The 20,519-nt window shown below is 39.2% G+C and overlaps 3 protein-coding genes across 8 annotated transcripts in view; 2 read left to right on the top strand and 1 right to left on the bottom strand.

Annotated features, from left to right (window-relative positions):
- The first annotated feature begins 7,295 nt into the window (after nucleotides 1-7,295).
- LOC134794559 (uncharacterized) lies at nucleotides 7,296-8,526 on the top strand. Its single transcript, XM_063766368.1, has 4 exons — nucleotides 7,296-7,304; nucleotides 7,858-8,031; nucleotides 8,085-8,320; nucleotides 8,442-8,526. The coding sequence occupies exons 1-4, from the start codon at nucleotides 7,296-7,298 to the stop codon at nucleotides 8,524-8,526; spliced, it is 504 nt and encodes a 167-aa protein (XP_063622438.1).
- A 3,981-nt stretch (nucleotides 8,527-12,507) lies between these two features.
- Nucleotides 12,508-13,951, bottom strand: LOC134794561 (uncharacterized). Its single transcript, XM_063766370.1, has one exon. The coding sequence runs from the start codon at nucleotides 13,744-13,746 to the stop codon at nucleotides 12,508-12,510; it is 1,239 nt and encodes a 412-aa protein (XP_063622440.1). The 5' UTR covers nucleotides 13,747-13,951.
- Nucleotides 13,952-16,572: 2,621 nt separating this feature from the next.
- LOC134794234 (monocarboxylate transporter 3) overlaps nucleotides 16,573-20,519 on the top strand; it is a 66,301-nt gene continuing 62,354 nt past the window's right edge. For 2 of the 6 annotated variants that reach the window (XM_063765985.1, XM_063765979.1), the window contains exon 1: nucleotides 16,575-16,730. In XM_063765985.1, the coding sequence (XP_063622055.1) occupies nucleotides 16,647-16,730 (84 nt within the window). In that variant the 5' untranslated portion in view covers nucleotides 16,575-16,646. Of the gene's footprint in view, nucleotides 16,731-20,519 lie in introns of all 6 variants that reach the window. The other 4 variants (XM_063765981.1, XM_063765977.1, XM_063765983.1 and 1 more) reach the window with 4 other exon arrangements.

Below are 20,519 nucleotides of genomic sequence, written 5' to 3'. Positions count from 1 at the left end.
AAACAGATGGCGCTGTGACAACCAAGTTCAGAGCAATCCGCCTCAATAAGTCATTTCGTGTTTTGAACTCGAAGTCATAGTGCGACAGCCGTTCGAAAAAAATTTGTTAAAAATAGTTTTTGAAAAGATTGTGCATCAGAAAGTAACTACGTATGTAGCATAAGAACCAGCTGTCTTTATTCTATTTTTAAAATATCAGAAATTAGCTTAGTTTTGAAATTACACGTTCCACAATTTATCATATTAAAATTTGACTAAGTTGGAAAGTCCGTCTATTATGTTCAAGGCAAGTCCGTCATATGCCGGAGTTTCGTTAAATCAGAGATTACCAACTGTTTTTGCGATTTTAATATTATAACGATTTGATAAGGCATCAAAAAATCCTCCAGACTTTGCGCATGATGTTACTTTATTAAATTTTGATCTCAGTATATTAAAAGAAACGATTAAAATTCATTTTAAAATTACTATTGATCTTTTATTTCGGAAATCAAAAAAATAATTATGTTTAATTATTTGCAAAAAAGGTTTACCACCCCATTTTGGTAGTATATGCCGGACTTGCCTTTGTTTTAGAAAAATGGTGTTTATTTCGAATCTGAACCGTATATTAACAAGTTTAAAATACACTTTTCATTGTCTTGATCCGTTCTTTTTAGGAATTTGACTACGAACATATACGCACCCATATATTGGCTGATATCATAACTAGACGGACTTCCCTTAAACTGCACGGGAAGTCCGTCTACTCGCCGAATTTTAAAAAATGCCATTGTTTTTGCTTAATTTGTGCTTGAAATGATCTGTCACTAAGGCTAAACTATTAATTATTAAATTCTTCATCGTATGCGATTACAAGCAGTAACATAGGTGAATAATTAACGGAACTAGATCACTCCAAAGTCAAAAAAAAATAAAGTATGCCGGACTTCGCCACATTGACCTTATATTATTATTTACTAAGTCCAGCCCCCTACTAAATAACTATGATTTTTAAACCGGGACAATTTTCTTATCGGCCGGAACGCCGGGACACCGTGCTTCAAACCGGCAGTAGCGTGCACAGAGATTTGGGACTGGGTAGGCAAAATTATATCAGAAAACCGGGCAAGTGCGAGTCGGACTCGCGCACGAAGGGTTCCGTACCATAATGCAAAAAAAGGCAAAAAAAAAACGGTCACCCATCCAAGTACTGACCCCGCCCTACGTTGCTTAACTTCGGTCAAAAATCACGTTTGTTGTATGGGAGCCCCACTTAAATCTTTATTTTATTCTGTTTTTAGTGTTTGTTGTTATAGCGGCAACAGAAATACATCTGTGAAAATTTCAACTGTCTAGCTATCACGGTTCGTGAGATACAGCCTGATGACAGACGGACGGACGGAAGGACAGCAGAGTCTTAGTAATAGAGTCCCGTTTTACCCTTTGGGTACGGAACCTTAAAAAATGAGAGCTACTAACTCACCAAAAAAATTGCGTGATGGTTTTCATTTTGTTGTCAAGTCTTTTCAATTACTTCTCTTTTTGGCTAAACGAAAGCTTCGAAAACGCATCATTTTTAATAGTTTGCACACACACACACCCACACCCACACCCACAACTTTCACAGATAAAATTATCAATTTTTTCACTAATCGCACTTTATAATTTCCGGCAACTGTTAACTGTTATCTCATAAACTCACCAAAACAAACAAACAATGGCGACCGAATAAAAAATGTAAATAAACTTAACCAAATACTGTAAACGAATAAAAAAATAGTCTCGTTTTTGCACTAAATTACCATAGCAAATGCTACTTTTTAAAATAGTCACGTAAACATCGGAACTATTCGGAAACTTTCGGGCGTCATTCGTTTATGTTTGGTACGAAAGACACTGCCTATTGCGTCTAAATGTGTGCGTTACTTGTATAATTGTGTGCTCGTACTTATAGGAAGGTCCACTACACTGTAACCGCGTAACGACCATAGTCTAATAAAACATGGTCTTCCATTCCCAGAGTGACACGGGCCTACGTCACAGCAACATGGCCGCTATATATAGCGTTATCGCATATTATCATTAGTGTCCGACCGAAGGTTCGGTTTCGGTTTCGGTTTCGGCCAGTTTCGGCCAAAAAATCATGTTTCGGCTGTAGTTTCGGTTTCGGCCAAAAAACGGCCGAACCTTTCGGCCGGGCCGAAACTTACGAAATGGTACTTCGGACAAAGACCAAAAGTTGGGGAATAAGTAGGACAACAATATTAATACATACCTACATATACTGATTCATGTATAGGTACAGAAATTAATTGGTTTGTTATAAAACACAATTCCACTAATGAGAGCGCCACAGGACGGTCGACGCAGTCTTAAGAGGCTGTCAATACCTATAACGCGCACACTGTCTAATTGTATCGGAGTGAATGAGATAGCACTGTCGCACGTAGCCGTTGGCCGAGTATCAGCTCGGCACGAGTCGAACGATGTCTTTTTCGCTCTTATTCACTCATTTTTCTATCTACCTCTAATGGCAAATTTTAAGCGAGGCTAAAGGCTACGCTCAACTAGTGCCGCAAAGTTGATTTTCTCAATAGTTAATATTTTGCGAAGCTGTGAACAGCTGACTATTGATTAAAACGAAGAAAAAACCCTTAAAAGTGTCCCCAGTACAGTTTTTCATACGAATGCTCGACCTTAGCCTCACTTTTTACCTCAATTTACCATTGGTTTGTGTTCCACATGTCCTCTACTTCAGCTTAGCCTTTGGCCTCGCTGCGCCATGCTCGGCCTGCGGTCTCGCTTTTTAATACAATGGATATTGGTTGGAGTCTGTGCTTAACTACTTATCCTGAAGCCTGAAGCACGGCTTTGACTTCGCATGAAAGTTCGCCTCACTGGGGCACTTCGGACTTTTAGGCCCAGGGCTATAACCGCGAAAATCGAAGTTCGCAAATTGCGGGGATCTTTCTCTTTGGTGAAGATCGGTACCCGGCCTTGCGATATTGTTAACAAAAAATTTCGCGCTCGCTGCGCTCGCGTTTTTGGTTACTTTTTTGGTTGACCCTGTATCTACATGTTAGCTTGACTGGTGAATGAATAGAGTTAGACCAAGGAAATTCTGCAATGATTTTGGTAGCATACGCAGTGCTACTAGTGCAAATGTAATTTATACGTCATAATTTCATGGAAGTTTTGACGTTTAAAGTAACACTTGCACTGCATGTGTTATCAAAATCGTTGCAGAATTATCTTGGTCTAACTCTAGTAATTTTCTTAAAAAACTGCTTAAGTAACATCAATTTCAAGGACATTGGGTGTTGACAGCCCCATAATATGTGTGTAAAAGCGGTTTTATGACATTTTTTCAACGATTTTAACAAGTCCACAAAAGTTTCGGTTTCGGTTTCGGTTTCGGCCGAAACTAGAGCCAAAGCCGAACATTCGGTTTCGGTTTCGGTTTCGGCAAAAAAACATGTTTCGGTCGGACACTAATTATCATATAGCGCTGTCGCATGATGACGTAGGCCCGTGTCAGTTAGGTGACCTAGAAAAGACGGGAATGGAGTACCAGGCGGAGTATATTATTATACCATGGTAACGACGACTCACGGGGAGGCACACATAGAAAGATTTAGACGGAAATGTTTTCTGTCTTTGCCGTGCAAGGCACGTAGCGGCGCTAGTGCCGCGTGGTGTAAACTTCGTCGCGTAGAATTATTATAGATGATGACTTGATGACAAAGCTTAACCGGTAGATGGAGCGCTTATTAATTTTTAGAATGTTTTAAGTTATATCGATTACTGATAGTACGATCAGGTATAAATTAAATTAAGTAGTTTAAGAGGATAGACATCGGAATTATAGTAGGGTAGGCAGTGCCTTTTTGCCTTTATGAAGTGCACGCCACTGCAAACCGGGACATGTCCCGGCGTACCGGGACGTATGGCAACCCTATTCTAACTACTATCTCCTTACAAAATTTCATCTAAATCGGCTAAGCAGTTAAAGCGGGAAGAGGTAACAGGCAGACAGTCCCAGTTACTTTCGCGTTTAATTAAATACATTAAAAAGCGTATGTATAGTGGTAGGTATCAATTTTAACCCATCATCAAATTAAATGGAGATTAAATTATTACATTATTGAGTACCAATAACAAACGTTAGTACCTACGTTTTGTTCGTAGCAGTCAATCAAACGTCTGACATTAGTCATTCCGTCTATAATAACCAATTAACGAATGCAATGAAATGGTGTCTACGATGAACATCAATATCAACACATTTCATTTTGTGTGTACGTCGCAGGTCTCTGTAAGGAGCATTGACAAGCATTAGTCGCAATTCCCATACAAAAAAAATATTGGATAAAATATGAAAAATATAGATAATCAGCCGTTTGTAATGACAGAATTAGCTGAATCACTCCTACCAGTTCTTGTAGTCGAAAATGTGCTCGGAAGATGTAGATACCACTACAAAGACAATAAGTCTCAAGGTTTCAACAAACCAACACAATCATGATATTTTATAGTATGTTGTTGATAATGAAAGGTTCAAATGGATAAGCTTTATTGAATGTAGTTACTAGTGCATACAAACTTAATATACATAACTAGAAAAAAAAACATAATTAAATAACTAACCTACAAAACTTAAAAACTAAATCTAAAAATAAATAAAACTAAACTTAAATTAAAAAAAAAATTACAAAATATCCCCCTGCGGAATGGTGCCGTAGATGCTGGCAGCATTTCCTCGCTGTATCGCAATACTTATTCTTTGTGCGAGGAAGCTGCCAGATCTACGGTCACCAGTGGCGTCAGCTATCCTTTTTGATAGTTCCTTAAAAAGGGTAGACGCGTTCGGACCCCACGGGCCAAGGGTCTCGACACCAAAAGGTACGAAATCGTATTCGGGGCCGAGACCCCTATATTTGGTCTTTTTTAATTTTTCGGCCGCCTCTGCTGCCGCGCCGGCTTTTGAAGTAGTGCCGTGGAGATGAGACGGGGCTAGGGTGTCCACACAGGTGGCGTCCCACACCAGCACCCGACCCATCTTCCACGGAATTAGTGACATTCCGTCTGGTCTCTTACCATCGTCTCTTACAATACCAGGAGGCTCGAGAAGAGCCGGTACGTTGACGCTGGTAAGAGACCGGCGGAGAATATCGTTAAGCGCGGCGTGTCTAGAGAAGCGGCCGGCGCTCCTTTGGCAGGAGAGCCCGTGGTGTCCGAAGGCGTCGACGTCAGTGCCGCAGGGGCACCTATGTGGAACACAGACCCGGACGCCGAGTCGCAGGCAGGCCGCAACGCGCAGAGTGTGCGGCTCCAGGAAAGTGCCGGTATGCACCGATGGGAAGGCGTGCAGCCAGGTGCCGGACTCCCTGGAACCGGCTGCTAGCAGTCTGTTGCGTGCAGAACCTGTACTGCGGCTTAAAAGATAGTCATAAGTAATTTTGCATTGTATGTCGTCCCAGGCCCTTTGCGAATTTAGATTTTCGGGAAAATCCTTACCCGGGCAGGCGATGGACCAGGCGTTTTTAGACTCCGTTAAGCCAGTAATCTCATAGTTTGGAGGACAGGCCCTCTGAACGGAACAGGACTATGAACGGAAGATAAAAACGCCGGTGTAGAAACACTCAATTTTGCGGATCCCTAATCCACCGTGGCGAATGGGAAGGGATGCCTGGGTCCATGACTCTTCGCTAAACTGCAGGTTCAAAATTGATTCCAAATTAGTTTTTATCAAGTCGTCCAAAGGGGTTAATAAATTTAGAAATTTTGTAAAAGGGCAGCAGCGAAGTACATACATTAATTTTGGTACAAAAAGGCAGAATTTGATAATAGTTAAAGCGAAATGCGGACTAATTTCGAGAAGACGACTTTCATAAGTTTGAAATTTAGAGGTAGTATCGCATGTGAATTTTGAGTAGGATTCTTCAAAGATAGGAGACCCAAGGAGGCAGAGAGAGTCTTTGTCTGTTATTTTGATGTTTGGTGTAAGCAGATCAAATTTTGGTTTTATATTCGTAAAATTTAAAGAGGTATTGTTAATAAAAAGTTCACACTTGCTATAGTTTAATTCTAGACCAATTGTTTCAAATTTTGATTTTATAGTTGAGAGATCTGACAGTACTGATTCGAGGTCGCCTCCCAGGGTTCCGTCGTCTAAGTACCAGACGTTAAATTTTGATTTTAAATTTTGAATAATTGGGTTAATTAGCCAAACTGAATATTGCCGGCCCGAGAGGATCACCTTGCTGACAACCGACTTCAGAAGATAAAACATTTTCACGGTAGATCAAATTTGTAGGGTCAGCATAACAATGCAAGAGATAGTTGTATATTTCGGGAATGTTGTTCTTTATTTCTGTCAGCAAGGTGTCCCTGTTTACTGAGTTAAAGGCGTTCCGAACATCAATTTTGACCAGCACATCACAGGGTGAATTTGAGAGGTAAGTACGTAAGGCGTGGACGGCTGCCTCACAACCTCCTTTTATGCCGAAACCGAGCTGAACAGGTTCGAAAAGTGGTTTTAATTTGGAAATGATATACCTGACTACAATTTTGGAGGCGAGACGTCTTATAGTAGAACCAACGGCAATCGGTCGCACCCCTCCGTCCTTTTTGGTGAGTGCGATGAGATTTGCCCCGTATAGGATCGGGACTATTTCTGGGGTCACGTTGCCTGTGTACATGAGGTTGATCAGTTTAGTAAGGGAGTCGACGAGACGCTCGCCAGCGTCGCCCACGGAATGGGAAGTGAGGTCTTTTAAATGTTGGGGTGAGAGTCCGTCCAAGCCTGCAGCAGAACCGATTTTGAATGACAAGATACCTATAATTACGTCTCTGTTTTTTATTTGTAGGCAGGCCTGGTTTGCCGTTGGTGGGTCCAAAAAGTGCGGGGTGGTGGGACCTGGGGGATGTTTTGTCTGTAGGGCCAAAAGAGTGTCGGGGGTATCCGGCGATAGCACGTCGTTAGAGAAAAGGAGGCGGGCGGCACCTTTAAGGTCGCCGTCGCTTATTTTGTTTTCTATGTGTTTCTTTCGGTCGTACATTATATTTGTCTTATTTTTATATGTGGGCGGCGGTGGATTGTTGATGCAGTTGTTTTTTATTTTTTGGGTCAGGCATATGCTCGGGTCATCATCTTGGGCGTGCAGGGTGTGGTAGGGAAAAAGAAGGAGGTTGTGCCAGTCTGCGGTAGTATTGTTTTCGGTGCATTTGTTTATGAGATGAGAAAGATGTGACGCGACAGTTATTCTAGCTCCGCGAGGTATTCTTTTGACTATGGAGACATTGTTTTTAAGATGGCTGAGGTGAAGATGAAATGGAGTGGTAGGTTGGGCGGCTGCGAGGAAGGGAGGCGGATTAATTTGGCCTATTGGAGGGATATTTTGTGTGAGACAAGGTCTGTGGACTTTTGTTGTATGTATATTAAGCCCTTTAGTGCTCTTAAAAGACTTTTGGCATAACTGACATATGTACGACGTGCTATGATAATTATATTTAACTTGGATTTTTTTCTCCTATGGTTATGACTTTAGAATAAGCTTCAAGGATTCCTATAAAGAGCTTCAGATCGTGAATAACTTGCCGAACATAATTGTTATTTGTCAGTACAGCGCTTCAGTAATAGTTGGTAATAGTCACAACAATCGTTTTTAGAAGAAAAAATGTAGCGATTTTAGAATATTTTACTAAAATCGATACCAATTTAGTAACAACGTTAAATGATTTTTTTTATAAAACCATACACACACAACACAACGACAAGTTAACGTTAACGTTGTTTGTTGACAACTTAACGTATGCCATGCATGCTCTCGAGACAGTAGTGTATTCTTTGATGATATTGATGGTCAAACGCAGGCTTGTATTATTGATAAACAACACAAAAAGAAAGTAAAACCAATTTTCAATATTCCGCATAATACAATCGGTGCATCGACTTCACTGCGTGAATTATCATTTAATTATAAAAACATAGGTGAGCTCTGTAAGTTGATCAACAACGTTTTCAAATTCCAGATTTGTTTCAGTTTGGTATCAGGCTTCTTGTATATAATATAATTTTAACACTTTGGTCTATGGTACAGTCATCCGAATATGCGACTTTTTCGGCAACCGAATTTTTGTGGTGCATTTGTGAAATGTCCACTATCGGTATAATGGGGTTTGTCTGCCAAGCCTTGTTGTCGAGTCGGGGGTCCACAAAGGAGCTGGTGAACGAGCTGGTCATGGACTACGAGCTGCCGCGCAGCGTGCGCGCGCAAGCCAAGGCGTTCATGCAGCTCATCGACGCGTGGTCGCTGCGCATCTACGTCTATGACTTACAGCCGTATTCGAACAATGAGATACGTCAAATACTTTTTTGACACTGACATATCCGATCCGTATCGTTTCAATATCTAGTATTTGACGTATCTCATTGTTCGAATACGGCTGATGGTGTCTGTCGACATTACTCTCATATTAAAGTTTATTACCCTTACAACTACATACTTGATTGTTATCCTACAAATATCTCACTTTATGTAAGTCTGTTAGATTAAGATGTTAGAAGTGTACTCTACTTTTATATTGTCTAAGTATTCGTTTTATAATATTATTGCTGAAAATGATTAAAATAAACTCACTTGTCATGCAGATCTATGCATTTTTATTCCACGTAAATATAGTACCTATACCTACTTACTTGAAACACACAGGTGTTTGTGTTAAATAACGGCTCTAGATACATACTGATTCTTAGTTCACAATGCATAAATATTGAATCTAACTTTCAGCTTTGGTAGTGTGAATTCAACAAAACTCTAAGGGGATTGAATTTCGGATAGTTCAAAGTGACTCTCTTTCCTTATAAAATATTATATTATACACGTTACATTTCAAGCTTATGTGTAAATTTATCGCACATCACATAAAATTAAAAATTTGGATAATTACTATAAAATAAGTTGTCAAAACATTAAAGAACTTCAACAACAATTTAATAATAACGGAAAATATATTATAAACGTAAATCTGAAGGGGCCAAGCATCGATTAAAACCATGAATGCTTTTGCTTTGGCCCATCAGGGGCCTTACCATGATGTCCTTATTGCGATTCTGTTTAGGACCTAAACTGAATCACTAAAGGACGGAGCTATATTAAGTTATATAGCTCCGTCCTTTAGCGATTCAGGCGGCCTAGCCAAGGTGATTAGGTCCTAAACAGAATCGCAATAAGGACATCATGGTAAGGCCCCTGGTGGTAGCCGGCAGCTCATAGTTCATCACTAGCTCATTCACCAACTGTTTGGTGTCGCTGCGAGTTAAGAGCAACTTCTCACAAACAAATCGAGCCAAGTCGAGCGCGAAGCAAACACTGCCGTACCATCCTTTACTGGAACCATTTCGCCGCATTTTCAGGTCCCTATTTGATACATACTTACCAAGAAACACATTGTACATATTTCACAGAGACACCTGGGGGCCGATTTTTGAACTTCGACCGCTCGATTTCGTGTATTTCGTTTAATAATATCTCCACTAATAGGCATTTAAATCCTACTAATAGAATTGAAAACTCGATTCCAAATTTCTATCGCTCGTATTTCAAAAATTAGCATTTCGCCGTTTTCCACTGATTTATGAGTGACGAAATCGAGCGATCTAAATTCAAAAATCGCCCCCGTGGGCGCAGCATGGTTCCATTTTTATCGCCTGTCACTATGCCCGTCACTTTCGCACTTACATACTTGTTAGAACGTGACAGGCATAGTGACAAGCGATAAAAATGCGACCGACATTAGAATAGTTTGGTATATTCAGGGGATTAATTTTAAAATGTTTGTTAGGTGATGAATCGATGTAATAATTTACAGAACCTCCTCCTTTTCGGAAAGGAAGTCGCGGTTAAAAAATAAGCAGACAGGACATAAATACCTTTAATTTTAATAAAATATGATATTTGGTAAAAATTAAAGGTTCATAGTAAAACAAATAATCGTTCAATGAGACCAAAATTTTATTTAACACACCCACCACAAAAACCGAAAACAAAGTGACACTATTTGCTAACGTGCAACAATCGTCATCCAATACAACTAGTACGCTCTGTTTTTGGGTCAAACGCATTTTAGTAAAAGAGAATGCAACACTCTGGTACATGTATATCCCGTTTTTCTTATTTGAGTCAATTACAGAAAAATATGTACAGTGAAACCTGGTTAATTGGCACCTGGATAAATGGAAAACCTCAATAATTGCAACAAAAGGCCTCTATAATTGAAATTTTGGAACCTCTATAATTGCAATTTAGATTTTAGTGCTTTTCGTAATTTTGCCTCTGTAATTGACTACATCGCAACTAAGACCTCTATAATTGACACTGTGCTAAAAAAATCCGTTATTTTTGCTCTTCTTTTTACCTCTATTATTGAAACGAGTCTTACTTATTACCTCTGTAATTGAAATAATGTAGTTGTAGACAGCAGAAACAACATTTTAATAGCAATGATCATTTTATTTATATCTTCACCCAGAATTCAATTTATTTATTGGGTATCTATCACAGCCTGTAGTAGGTGAAATAGTTTTGATTAAATCAAAAACAAAGTATGCTTTTTACATTCTAATAAAACTTTCTTCTTTCTTCAAGGGAATTTTTTTAAACCCAAATGATAAGAAAATAAAGTACTTAGTAATTATTAATTAATGTAGTGTAAAAGTGCAAGTATAGACAGAAGCAATATAATAGACCAGAAACCCAGAACGTAAGAGTGTAAATCTACTTTCAATGGTTATTCGCACCTCCATAAAAGAAATTTGTCAGAACGAAACCTCTATTAATGAAAACCTCTATAATTGACACAACGATTTTTTGAACCTCGTTAATTGACACGACCTGCTTAAATGAAAAACCTGGTTAATTGACAAAAAATGGCCGGTCCCTTGAGATTGCAATTATTCAGGTTCCACTGTATCTCGCCTGTAAGGGTGCAGCTTAAAAATTAGCTTTAGAGTCCCTTAAATTTCCTCCCTCTCCAGAAGAGACGCGGATGAGTTAAGAATAATATAAAATATGTATGGCCCTTTTTTACTATCCAAAATGACAGTTCGAATACCCAATATACTAGCAACACCTAGCCTACTTATTCAATTTGCCCAGTCGAATTGTCGTTCTAGTACAAAACAAGGTAAATCGGTTAACAAAATAAATAGCAGTCGAACTGACGTTTTAGTATCTGGATCTAGAAACAACGTGTGATTCAAACACAAAGTGTTTTTATAAATAATCAACTATCATTATGATCCTGCATATCATGTGCAATGTGCATTATGACACACCATTATATAGATGTTGCAATTAAAAAATTGTGGTGTAGATAATAATTACCTACTAGATATTTTAGGCTGCTATTTAACTGATCACCAGATTTAGTAAAATTTAATACCAAAAAAATCTATTTTACCACCCTAAAATCATGAATGATCACCAAAATTATAACACCATTTTAATGTGAAATGATTACCAATTTTATTACATTTTACTATCCTTTTAAAGGAAATGACACCAAACTAATCATTATTAACCCAAAAATAGTCAATGATTACCAAATTTCAAACCCCATTTTAATGTGACATGATAACCAAATTTTTACATCTTGCTATCCTATTAAAGAAAATGACACCAAAATAATCACTGTAAACCCAAAAATAGTAAATGACCACCAAAATTAGAACTCCATTTTAATGTAAAATGATAACCAAATTTTTAAATCTTGCTATCCTATTAAAGCAAATGGCTCCAAAATAATCATTGTAAACGCAAAAATAGTAAATGATCACAAAAATTGTAACCACATTTTAATTAAAAATGTGCAAACATTTAATATATCGTTATCCTATTAAATTAATTAATCCACTTCGTCAACTTTTTCTATAGTAGCATTTTATTTCTGTAACAGTCGCAGTTCTAACCTAACCTAACCCACTTTTCTAGTAGCATTTTGTTTCTGTAAGGGTCGCAGTTCAAACCTAACCTAACCCACTTTTCTAGTAGCATTTCTTTTCTGCAAGGGTCGCAGTTCAAACCTAACCCACTTTTCTAGTAGCATTTCGTTTCTGTATGGGTCGCAGTTCAAACCTAACCTAAGCCACTTTTCTAGTAGCATTTCTTTTCTGTAAGGGTCGCAGTTCAAACCTAACCTAACCCACTTTTCTTAATTTTGGCATCAGTTTACTTTATTTGGTAATATGTATACATTTTTTGGTAATCATAGTGGTTTATTTGGGTGAAAATATCGCATTAATTTGGTCTTCAAGATTTGGTGATCATTAATGATTTTTGGTGATCATTAAATATATTTGGTATTTGAATACAATTTGAAGTGCAGTCGTAATTAAAGTGGTGGTACTTTTGTATTTTTAGGCCTTATTTTTTTGGTGTTCAGTAATTTTTTTTGGTAAGCATGATTTTTTTATTTAGGGTATCAAAGTATTTTTTGGTGGTCATTATATTTGTAGCCGATATTTTATACGAAATGAGAGATTTGTATGATGACAATCAAATAAGTTGTTGACACGCTTATGAACTTGAGCATGAGGGTAATGTCGACAGTGAACATGTCGTAGACGTAGACGCGCAGCGGCCACGCGTCGATCAGCCGCATGAACGCCTTGGCCTGCGCGCGTGTCCTCGCCGGCAGCGCGTACTCCATCACCAACTCGTTCACCAGCACCTTCGTCTCGCTCCGCGTCGATAACAACATCTCGCATACAAAAGCCATCGCCGCCACCGTCAACATCTCGCTGCAGCACCACAATATTATAGAAATCAAATTGCCCGTGAACACTTGAGTGCGATAGTAAAACAACGCAGTCCATAGAGCTATCACAATGTAGACGAACGCCGATATCAATGTCATGAATATTTGATAGTTATAAACGCTGTTAACCAAGTGGCAAGCCTCGCCTATTGTGTCGTAAGCCAAGGACAAATCCCGTAAATTATTGACTGCTATTTTTCCGTGGATATCGAGAGGTTTTTCGTTCTTTGAGTTTTTCTGTCTGATCGTATAAACTGTGATCTTGCCTTGGTTATCTTTATGATGAAGAATCTTTGTTAGGTCATTATTTATGACTTTCAGCCTGTGGTTCAACATGCTTATCATTAAGTAGAAAACTAATATCTCGAGATCTTGAACATAATTCAGTACATAATTAAGTATATCCATAGTATAGGATTTATCTTCATCCATTCGTAAAAAGTAATCTGATGTACTGGAGATGATGTGGATGATCACCATAATACATAGCGCTATAACTGAATAGTTTCTTGATTTTCTATAAAATTCTTCATTTGTGTTAAGACGAAGTGTTGAGTCGATATTTGCGAGCGAATTCACGATCCGAATATTCGCGCTACTCAGCAAACAAGACGTCATCACGGCAGACGTGACGTATTGAATGAGGATGACGATCGATGGGAAATCTACCATAGTATCCCTTAACGGGTCTGGTTTAGAGAGTGCTCCAGGGATATCGAAGTAGTACAGGAAAACAGCAGCAATTACACTTGCTACAACTAATCCGAATACTTTCATAAAATTACTTGTAAGCATTAAGGTTCCTTCGAAAATTCTGAATCGATAGATTGCGCATATGCGTTCCATAAAGAGAGCTGGTCCGAAGCTATGTACGATATCTTCAGTTTTTAACTTTGCCTTTTGCGTTTTTACTTTTCCTGTACCACCATCTTTGCTCGCGATCATTTTTGCCTACCTAAGCTCGCCGGAGGTAACAAATAGAGCTACCCGCTACTCACACAGACTCACAAATTATGACGGACAATTAAGGCGATAAGTAAATTCAATATACTTAGCTGCGAAGATCGATACTTGTCGAAATGGAACATGAAAGGCAATAACTGTTAATGTTGTTGATTAATCATGCATTGTTAATGATAATGACTATGGGCCTTAAGTAGATGAGAAAAGGTATTTCTTATATTATTCCTATTGTCTGAAATGAAAAGAGTCATACATAAGTAAAATGATAAATAGACTCATGAATAAGACAATAACAAATTACAGAATATAGCGCTGTTATCTAAATAGAGCCTGAAATACAGAAACCTTAGTATCTTCAGGTAAACTGTAGGCTTGTTTGTCATTAAATATTGTAAAAAGAAATAGAGTAAAGTATTTTTCAAAATGCACGCACCTTCAGTAGCGTTTGTAAACCGGCTCCAAATTTTGGAAGTGGAACATCACCACAGTGGTCCGAAGGTCTTTGACGTGTACCGAGCTACTAACAATGGCGATGACGGCGATGTATGCAGCTCGGGTGCGCGCGATATCCCGAAGTTTTAGACGTATAATTTGTTAAGATTTTGTGTAACCCGTGCGAAGCCGGGGCTGGTCGCTAGTTCACAATAAATTACAAATTTCTATGAAAATATGACGACAAAGCACCCTTACAATTTGTTACGTCAAAACCGGTGCAAAATTAGCTTATAGGTTGTACAGACTATACTTCTAGAATTTTATAAGCACTTACCTTAATGTACACTCAGCGGTCATAGCGCCCTCTAGCAAAAGGCGTTGATACTAACTCGCCGCGGCACAAGAGCTTTAGATATTAAAGTTCAGGATATCGAAGTGAAGAGGGCAACATAATACCACACCCGGCTTTAACATACAAGTTGATACAAGTATGCAAAATTCTAACAATGCACAATGTTTCAGGGGAAAAAACCAATAGAATACCTAATTAAATCCAATAGAAAAAATTAACTTATCGAAAATATTACGGCATAAACATTGTCCCACCTGCAGTCCTGCGTACAACGCCTGCTAATAAGTAAATGCTATGTTGTCACAAGCTTAGTATTAAATTGGGAAAACTCGAACCTCTAAAGTATTATAAATTATTAGGATAAGGAACTTTTACGGTGCGGACTAGGATTTTTGCCCATTGTATATTTTTTCATATTTTTTTACTTAAATCGATATTTGCCACAGTTTTACACCCCAGAGAAAAATACAAACAACATACTTGAGGCTCTTATATGCATCACGAAAGCACTTTTGCTACGCTTTTTGCTACATTGCAAAATGTTGCTACGGCGTAGTTCGCGTAGCTCTGCTTTCCCTCGAATGCCTTTGAGCCGGGGTTTGAACTTGAACCCGCGACGTCCATATATCATGTACAGTCAACGGTAAACATATGGGTGTAGACAACTTACTCAAAAATATGTCCCATAGTTCTTAATTCACTGACATAAGAGTTATGGGACATATTTTTGAAATGATTTGTGCACCCATATTTTTAGCCTAGCCCAACATAATATATAGCACAAATAACAGTATCAAATATTATATTTATGTAGATTATTAACCAAGCTGTTCATTTAAAGCAGTGGCCAAATTATGGGAGGATTTACTTTTTTTTATACTGTCATCAACTCATCCTGGCTGATGAGTTGATGACAGTATAAAAAAAAGTTTATATATAAAAAACAGTAGGTAACATAATTTTCTACGTGAAAGGATTCGCGGGTAGGTATATTATGCAATATACACATGAAAATGATTGATGGTGAAAGAAATCTATTTACAAAAGCCGTAGGTACAGATAAGCGCGCTACGTCTTTCTCATATTTTTTACATCGTTTACTTTCAACGAGAATCGCACGGATCAGAGGGCCTACCGCGAACCACGTTCGACGTGTTGCCTCTCTGTCGCACTTGTAAATTCGTACGTAAGTGTGACAGGGAGGCAACACGTCAACCGTGGTTCGCGGTAGACCCTCAGGTTTGTTTTCGAGTGGGAACTGTCAGAGGTCCCAGCTGAGAGCGTGCGCCCGCTGTATCGACCGCCCGGAGCGTAGGGCGGCGCCCATCGTTGTCGATATAGGTATCAATGGTATTTTCCTTTTGATTTAAGGTGGCCTTCACCATGTATATTAACTAATTGGTTAACGATAACTTTAGCGGCGGTAGTTGTCATCCAATATCAATATCAAATATAATTCTAACGATGTGACAGACCCTAAGAAAGCAATAAATATTTCCGGCGATAAGGGAAGACATGCACTATACCTATCTCAATAGGCTCTACAATGTTTTTTTACTCAATTGTCGAGTTTGGTATCGAATGGCTCGAATTGTCGATTTCCAAAATTTTTTATAAAATAAAAATGGAAAAATTACAGGAATCGAGTGAGATTGAACTTGTATTGATCTTTAATTTCAAAAATTACTTTAGTTCTACAAAGTTGAGGTTTCAAGACTTAGATGAAATATTTGACATTTGAACGCCGACTAAACACTCTAGATATTTTTTTGGCATTGGGATGAAAAACTTAGTCATTGAGTTATCATCATCATCATCATCTCAGCTATAAGACGTCCACTGCTGAACATAGGCCTTCCCCTTAACATAGGCCTCCCCCTTAGTCATTGAGTACCGTACGACTATTAAAGGGCGTGTTGAGACTAGGCAATTGTAGCAAAGTGCCCGTAACAAATAATCGACTCACCGATATCGTGACGATCGTGTCCAACCCCCATTATCGACACCCTCCGGCTATAGGGCTGTGCATTAAACCCGCGGTGCGGCAGTGGACGCGCGAGCGAGGCGCGGGCGGCCGCGCAGCCGGCCTCACACGATGGGCCAGACTGCCGGCGCCGAAGCCGTCGAGGATGAGGACGATGAGCCCCGTCTCCGTATCAACCCTACGGAGAGTTCACTGGTGAGTTCTTATTTTAAAAATCAAAATTCGAACGGTCAAATTGCTTTAGCCAACTAGTTTTTACTTTTTACCGCATTTGGCGCAGACTATGATGAAATGTTTGGAACGCCTACGCTTGTGTCATTGTGTCTGTAGGTAAACGATGAATTAACAGTAAGAAAAGCTTTAGGCGTTTAGATCCTGGCACTCTAACTTTATACCATCCATAAGTGTTGGGCTGATGAACGTAGCGTAGTTGTTTTTTTTTTATAAAGAATTCTTAAACTTTCTACACCTAAAAGGAAAAGCTAACGTTCGCGTAAAACTGAATCACTTGCTACTTAACTGTGGGAAGTTTTATATTTTGTCTATCGAGTTGTACTATGGTTGTTAAGTAGGGGAAGATGGACACCCTTCAAACAGCTTTTAGATTTTGATTTTTGAAAAATTCGCCTTTAAAGATAGATTGCTCAATTAGTTTTTATAACAGTCTGCGTATATTCCGCTCCCGACTCAAAAAGTTTAAGTCGATTACTTTTAAAATAAATGAAGGCATTCTACTCATTCGATGAATTTATTGAAATAAGATAAGTACTTACTTATTGTTGTTTATATAAAATAGACATAAGATGTAAATATGTATAATACAATTGACATGTAACTTACGTCATGAATAAAGAAATTGAAATTGAATGAATTGAATTTTAGTACAAGCTCTCGAATGTACGAATGTACCCCACCGAGGGGATACATTCGTACATAACCAGGGGAACATTCAGACACCATCAAAATAATTATCAAATAAGTATCGTCTTAATATTGTCTTCGGTTACCTTACCGCGATAGTTAGGTACTCATGAAATAAAATTATTGAAACCAGCTTGAAACGGATTATATCGCGTATATTGAATTCATACTACTCGTTTCGAACCCTTTACAGCTGCGATCGGCAACCTTTTAGCAGCCAGGGGCCACATAGTTAACGAAATTGACGTGGGTCGCACTTTGTTAATATTTATGACTTTATATGACTTTATTAAGAGCGCTCTTACAAGAAAAGTCGAAATAATGCAAAATTGATGATACTAGTCGACGAAATTCAGGACTTTGCGCTCATTATTAGAAACAATGAGTACTTGTTCCAGTAAAAGCGTCTTCTTATCTTTATAAATATCGTTGTAAATATTAGAAAAAGGACTTATTAAATTAGTAATGATTTTTTTTCTGATGGTCGTTTCCGAAAAACCCCGTGAAGCACTGAATGGCGAGCTCTTATTTGGAAATGTTGAGAATTTTACTCTGCTAAACCTGGCTATTTTGTATTACTAATACCCTGTACTTTAGGCATATCAAACTATATTTTTCCTACATACCTTTGAGAAAGAGAAAATCAAAGTAAAACGAACTCGATTTTCTCTCCGAAACAAGTGTCAATTCCTACGAAAATCTACTTAATATCGAAGTCATTTTCATACTCAAGCAATCTGCAACGTTTGCTTATACTGTTGGTATACATTAGTGTTTATGAAATTCTACTATATTTTTTTGGCAATTTTTTGAAAACTACTCTATATTACCGATGACGCGCGCTGCGCCAGCTCAGTGCCGCGGCAGAGCTTGTAGAGGCAGGACGTGTGTCGGTCGGCTCCGCACATTTTCAACGGCGACGACGAGGTTTTTTATCATTGTGTGCGGCGGGCGCCGTGTAAAACGCTATACTGTGTGCGTGTAAACCGCAACGAGAGACTTTGATCCTAGCACTGTTTTTATAGTATTATAATTTATAATGGTACAGTTTAATAAACTACCGGACAGGATTAAAAATATTTGACACGACCTGACATTCTATATGTATTTATTTGACTCAAGATAGTTCTCAGGGTCTGATGATGGAGCCGGAAGGTGGTCACCGGTACCAATCAACCATGCAACTAAACCACTTCGTGTTTGGGCTCGTTTGATTCGGCTCAACAAGATCTTTGACTTAAGATAGTACTCAGGGTCTGATGATGGAGCCGGAAGGTGGTCACCAGTACCAATCAACAATGCAACTAAACCACTTCGTGTTTAGGCTCGTTTTATTCGTCTCAACAAGATCTTTGACTTAAGATAGTACTCAGGGTCTGATGATGGAGCCGGAAGGTGGTCACCGGTACCAATTAACCATGCAACTAAACCGCTTCGTGTTTGGGCTCGTTTGATTCGTCTCAACAAGATCTTTGGCACAAGGTAATACTCAGGGTCTGATGATGGAGCCGGAAGGTGGTCACCGGTACCAATCAACCATGCAACTAAACCACTTCGTGTTTAGGCTCGTTTGATTCGTCTCAACAAGATCTTTGACACAAGATAGTACTCAGGGTCTGATGATGGAGCCGGCAGGTGGTCACCGGTACCAATCAACCATGCCACTAAACCACTTCGTGTTTAGGCTCGTTTTATTCGTTTCTATAAGATCTTTGACACAAGATAGTACTAAGGGTCTGATGTTGGAGCCGGAAGGTGGTCACCGGTACCAATTAACCATGCAACTAAACCACTTCGTGTTTAGGCTCGTTTGATTCGTCTCAACAAGACCTTGGACACAAGATAGTACTCAGGATCTGATGATGGAGCTGGAAGGTGGCCACGGGTACCAGTCTACCATGTAACTGAACCACTCCGTGTTTGGGCTCGTTTGATTTGTCGCAACAAGATCTTTGACACAAGGTAGTACTGAGGGTCTGATGATGGATCCGGAAGGTGGTGACCGGTACCAATTAACCATGCAACTAAACCACTTCGTGTTTGGCTTCCTTCGATTCGTCGCAACAAGATCTTTGACACAAGTTAGTACTCAGGGTCTGATGATGGAGCTGGACTGTGGCCACGGGTACCAGTCTACCATGTAATTGAACCACTTCGTGTTTGGGCTCGTTTGATTCGTCGTAATAAGATGTTTGACACAAGATACTACTCAGGGTCTGATGATGGAGCTGATGATGATAGACAGGTACCCGTCGCCACCTTTGCGCTCCATCATCAGACCCTGAGTACTACCTTGTGTCAAAGATCTTGTTGAGATGAATAAAACGTGCCTAAACACGAAGTGGTTTAGTTGCATGGTTGATTGGTACCGGTGACCACCTTCCGGATCCAACATCAGACCCTGAGTACTATCTTGTGTCAAAGATCTTGTTGAAACGAATAAAACGAGCCTAAACACGAAGTGGTTTAGTTGCATGGTTGATTGGTTCCGGTGACCACCTTCCAGCTCCATCATCAGACTCTGATTATCACCTAGTGTCAAAGATCTTGTTGTGACGAATCAAACGATCCTAAACACGATGTGGTTTAGTTGCATGGTTGATTGGTAATGGTACCTTCCAGCTCCATCATCAGACCCTGAGTACTGTCTTGTGTCAAAGATCTTGTTGAGACGAATCAAACGAGCCCAAACACGAAGTGGTTTAGTTGCATGGTTGATTGGTAATGGTACCTTCCAGCTCCGTCATCAGACCCTGAGTACTGTCTTGTGTCAAAGATCTTGTTGAGACGAATCAAACGAGCCCAAACACGAAGTTGTTTAGTTACATGATAGACTGGTACCCGTGGCCACCTTCCAGCTCCATCATCAGACCCTGTGTATCTTCAGTATCAAAGATCTTGTTGAGACGAATCAAACGAGCCTAATCGTGTTACTACATGGTTGATTGGTATCCGTGACCACCTTAATCATCATCAGATCCTCAGTACCAGTTCGTTTTTAAACCCTCGTTGATACAAACTTTACAACCTATAGGTACCAAATGCAATGACGAAACATGTAAA

This window comes from Cydia splendana, chromosome 10 (genome assembly GCF_910591565.1).
Source record: "Cydia splendana chromosome 10, ilCydSple1.2, whole genome shotgun sequence".
Taxonomy (NCBI): Eukaryota; Metazoa; Arthropoda; class Insecta; order Lepidoptera; family Tortricidae; genus Cydia; species Cydia splendana.
This window is presented reverse-complemented; position numbering and strand designations above follow the sequence as displayed.

What these genes read in the sequence shown, in the direction of transcription:
- LOC134794559 (XM_063766368.1), top strand. An exon ending in TCCAGATTTGTTTCAGTTTG is followed by an intron (nt 8,032 to 8,084) that starts GTATCAGGCTTC and finishes TCTATGGTACAG; the next exon opens with TCATCCGAATATGCGACTTT. An exon ending in CGCATCTACGTCTATGACTT is followed by an intron (nt 8,321 to 8,441) that starts ACAGCCGTATTC and finishes GCTGATGGTGTC; the next exon opens with TGTCGACATTACTCTCATAT.
- LOC134794561 (XM_063766370.1), bottom strand. Translation starts at nt 13,746, where the DNA reads ATGATCGCGAGCAAAGATGGTGGTACAGGAAAAGTAAAAACGCAAAAG.